General features: G+C 46.4%; 1 protein-coding gene across 1 annotated transcript in view; it reads right to left on the minus strand.

The window, feature by feature from the left end:
• LOC103365706 (vasoactive intestinal polypeptide receptor 2) overlaps window positions 1–3,807 on the minus strand; it is a 37,783-nt gene that overhangs the window by 29,877 nt on the left and 4,099 nt on the right. The window contains exon 3 of the mRNA XM_008293217.1: window positions 1,805–2,082. Coding sequence (XP_008291439.1) covers window positions 1,805–2,082 — 278 coding nt within the window. The remainder of the gene's footprint in view (window positions 1–1,804; window positions 2,083–3,807) is intronic.

The following is a 3,807-nucleotide window of genomic DNA, read 5'->3' on the forward strand; positions in this document are numbered from 1 at the left end:
TGTAGAAAGATGTTCCACCATCAGATGTAGAAAGATGTTCCACCATCAGATGTAGAAAGATGTTCCACCATCAGATGTAGAAAGATGTTCCACCACGTCAGGTACAAACGGATCATGTTTCGACACAGCTGTTGGCTCAGATTTGGTTATTTTTCTCGACAGAACCGAATGTTACACGTGGTTCATTCAAACAAAGTCTGAAAGTTAAACTTCAGTGATTCTTTCTGTTTTTACAGTTTCTGGTGTCATTTTGGCGATTCCTTCAAAATAAAACCTGCCTTTGAAACTCGCCTGTGGGTTTTGACGGTTCGTAGTCTCTGTAAACGTGGCCCTCACTAATGATGAGGAAACACACAACAGAAAACAAGTGAAAACTTCCCCGTCGAATGAACGTCTGACGGAGCCAGAAGCATTTTTGATCTTCTCAAAACAAGCCTGACACGTGAAGCCCCGTCTGCTGCTGTTGGAACGCACTGTCTCATTAACGGCATCTTTACTCTCCTCATGTGGAGTGCATGAAGACTATTATAAATTCATCCCCTCTGTGTGAAAAGACGAAGCGAGGGAGCGTTTCAGTTCGATGCAAAGTGGATGAAAGTCATGGTGCAGGAGAGCAGCAGCTGAAACCAGGACTGATTAACCAGTAACAACCAGCTGCTGTGCTCCGCAACAGAAAAATCTGTTTCAAAACCACGAGAGGCAGATTAAAAGGTCAGTTTAAACCTAAAACCTGAACATCCAAAGAGTTGCGGTGATGGGATTTAAATCAGCAGATAATTCTCCTGACATTTGTTTGCTCCATGAAGCATTTACTCTGTCTGCTACTTTAAACGCTGCGACTGGTTTGAGGAAAAATGTTTCGACTCCAATCATCCAATCTGTATTCAGAATGTGAAGAGTTTATTTTGAAAATGACCTTTAACATGGCACAAAGACAAATCTGGTTCTGTAGCACTGTGTGCTCTTTAAGTACGTGGATACTTGGATTAAATACAAGTAGTTTTAATCCTGTAACTTGAGTTTACTCTGACGGTGACCAGTTCCACTGAACCTGGACTCAGTTCAGGAGATTCAGCTCACCACAGATGGAGCTCGACATGTTTACACATCACATTTTCCCTTTTTGTTTCATAGATTAGTATATCATTTATCATGTATTTATTTATGTTTTAAATTACAGGCAAGCTACCCTCTGACTCTACATCTACCCTCTGACTCTACATCTACCCTCTNGCATCAGTTACCATGGAGATCAGGCTGTGCAGCATCGGTTACCATGGAGATCAGGCTGTGCAGCGTCGGTTACCATGGTGATCAGGCTGTGCAGCATCGGTTACCATGGAGATCTAGCAGTTTAAAGACAGAGCCAGCTTGAGGCTCATCTTATCTGCTGTCACATTCTGAGGCTAACTCATAAGAACGACGTCACCGACAGGATCTGAGGACTAAAACTGAGAACATTTACATGTCAAACATGATTTCATCTGCTGCGTTTCGACACCAGCTGACCCAGACTCAGGCCAGCATTCAGTCATTGGGCCCAAACCATCAGCACCAACCAGTGGGCACCACGAGTTTCCTCAAACGTCCTGTTTAGTCCAAAGACCTTCAGTTTACTGTCATAGAGGAAAGACACCAGGAAACATTCCTCCTGAAGAAGCTGCAATCACGTCACTGAACTGATCGTCCAAATAGTTGGCGATTAATCGAAAAGCTGAGAACCCTCTGATTCTACCATGCAGGCTCTTCACGCCACCAACTCTTCTTCTGCTGAATCCCAGACTAAGCGCTGATTCTTTCTCACCACAACCAGCGACAGTTTGATGGAAGACCTCGAACAATTTGGACCCTCGAGGCCGAACCACAGCATCACAGCATGGAAACCAGGAGGAGGCGTTGTTTTACTGCCGAGCAGTCGCAGCGTGGACCTCGTGTGTTTTGTTCTGTCAGAGGCTGCTTTTAGTGGCTTCACCCTCTCTTCCATCGTCCGCCTGCATTTCATCTCCTTCTGCTGTTTGAAGTCAGGAGTACCTTCAGGTCCTCGTTGCCACACCTGTCCGAGCTGTTCAGGCTCCTCAGGTTCTGTGAACACAGGTTGTGTGAACGTGGTGAGTCCTGCTCCAGCAGCCTGATCCTGCTCACCGCCATCACACTGCTGAGTTTCTGGACTTCGTATTATTCTGTGGAACAATGTTTTAATTCAAGCCTTCCTGCAGTACACGGGCTGTGTTCATTGGTTTCACAGTCACAGCAACAAACTTTTTAGGACTTCTTTGCTCCAAACCATTTGCCAGATGCAGTCCTGTGATTAAACATGCTTCTGCTGCTGTCATTGTTTTTTGTGTGTTTTTCTCTCAGCTGTAGGAAGATGTTTCACCAAGACCAACGTATCCTCCAACACCAGGTCCAGGGTTCAGACTGAGACACCTGGATGGATGTAGAACTGATCTGGTGTCAGGTTCTATCAGAACCCAGATGTGTTCTTCCTCCTAAATGTCATGTGTCTATCTGCTGTACTGATGAAGTTCTGAGGCTCAGAACTGATGGAAAAAGTCCATTAAAGTGATCAATCTGGACCCTCCTCTGTGGACTTGAAGGACCTGGACCTCTGGAACATTCACAGTCTGAAGGTAGAACGCTGGTCAATAGGTAGAGGTTCTGCAGAATCAGAACCAGATGTTCTGAGGAGGTTCTGAGGAGGTTTGGGGAGGACGAGGGATTTTTCTTGCAGTGATTCCTTCAGAAAACAAACTGAGGACTGAGAATCACGTTTACTCTGAAGCCAAACTGCTGGTTGAACAAGAGGAGAAGGTCCATCCTCTGGGGACCACGACTGTCTAATGAGTAGACAGGCAACATGGTGGTGCTAGAGGAGGAGTCAGGAGCTCTCTGCACCACATTCAACATCCATCCCTCAGATATGTGTGGAAACATTTGTTGACCGTGAAGCTGCAGCTCCTCGCCGGGTTCCTTCGAGCTCAGCTGCTGCAGGACGAAGCCTGAGCTGCACCGCATCCCATCAGACGGCGGCTCAAGTGTGACAGCAGGAGCACATTTAGTCAGAGTCTCCCATCATTCCAGTGCTGGTGAATCAGCGCTAACTGAGGGCTCGAGCAGCGAACGAAGCCATCAGAGGAGCTGAGGGGGACGACTGCGTGGAGCAGGGAACCGTCTGCAGTCGGGAGAAAGTCCAAGCAGCAGACACTCTGCAGACCCCTGCTGCTTACAGCCGTGTTTGAAAAGCTGGAAAGCCCGACTTCCCTCTCGTTAAACTGGAAAGCATTTATCTTGCTGAAACCAAACGCAGCACACGTGTTCTGTCAAACCACATGAAGCTACTGGCTTCTCCTTTTTCATTTAGCTTAACACTCTGAACTCCTAGCAGCAGATTCTGGGTGTGCTTTTTACCTCCTGTCTCGTGTTCCTTCACTGAGGTTCAGTTCCTCTGCAGCTCTGTGGAATCAGAACCGCATGAAGGAGGAGGAGACAGAACTCAGAGACGTCACAGTTAGAACGACAGAAACCAGAAAACTAAATGTTAAAAAAGTTGCATTTCTCTGAAAACAAAAACTGAGGAAACCTGGAACCAGCATTGTTCTGGGTGTCCACAGGTGGTACCAAGACTGGAAAGCAAACAGTGACCCTACACACTGTTCCACCATCAGATGTAGAAAGATGTTCCACCATCAGATGTAGAAAGATGTTCCTCCATCAGATGTAGAAAGATGTTCCACCATCAGATGTAGAAAGATGTTCCTCCATCAGATGTAGAAAGATGTTCCTCCATCAGATGTAGAAAGATGTTCC

This window comes from Stegastes partitus, unplaced genomic scaffold, assembly GCF_000690725.1.
Source record: "Stegastes partitus isolate 25-593 unplaced genomic scaffold, Stegastes_partitus-1.0.2 Scaffold865, whole genome shotgun sequence".
NCBI lineage: Eukaryota > Metazoa > Chordata > Actinopteri > Pomacentridae > Stegastes > Stegastes partitus.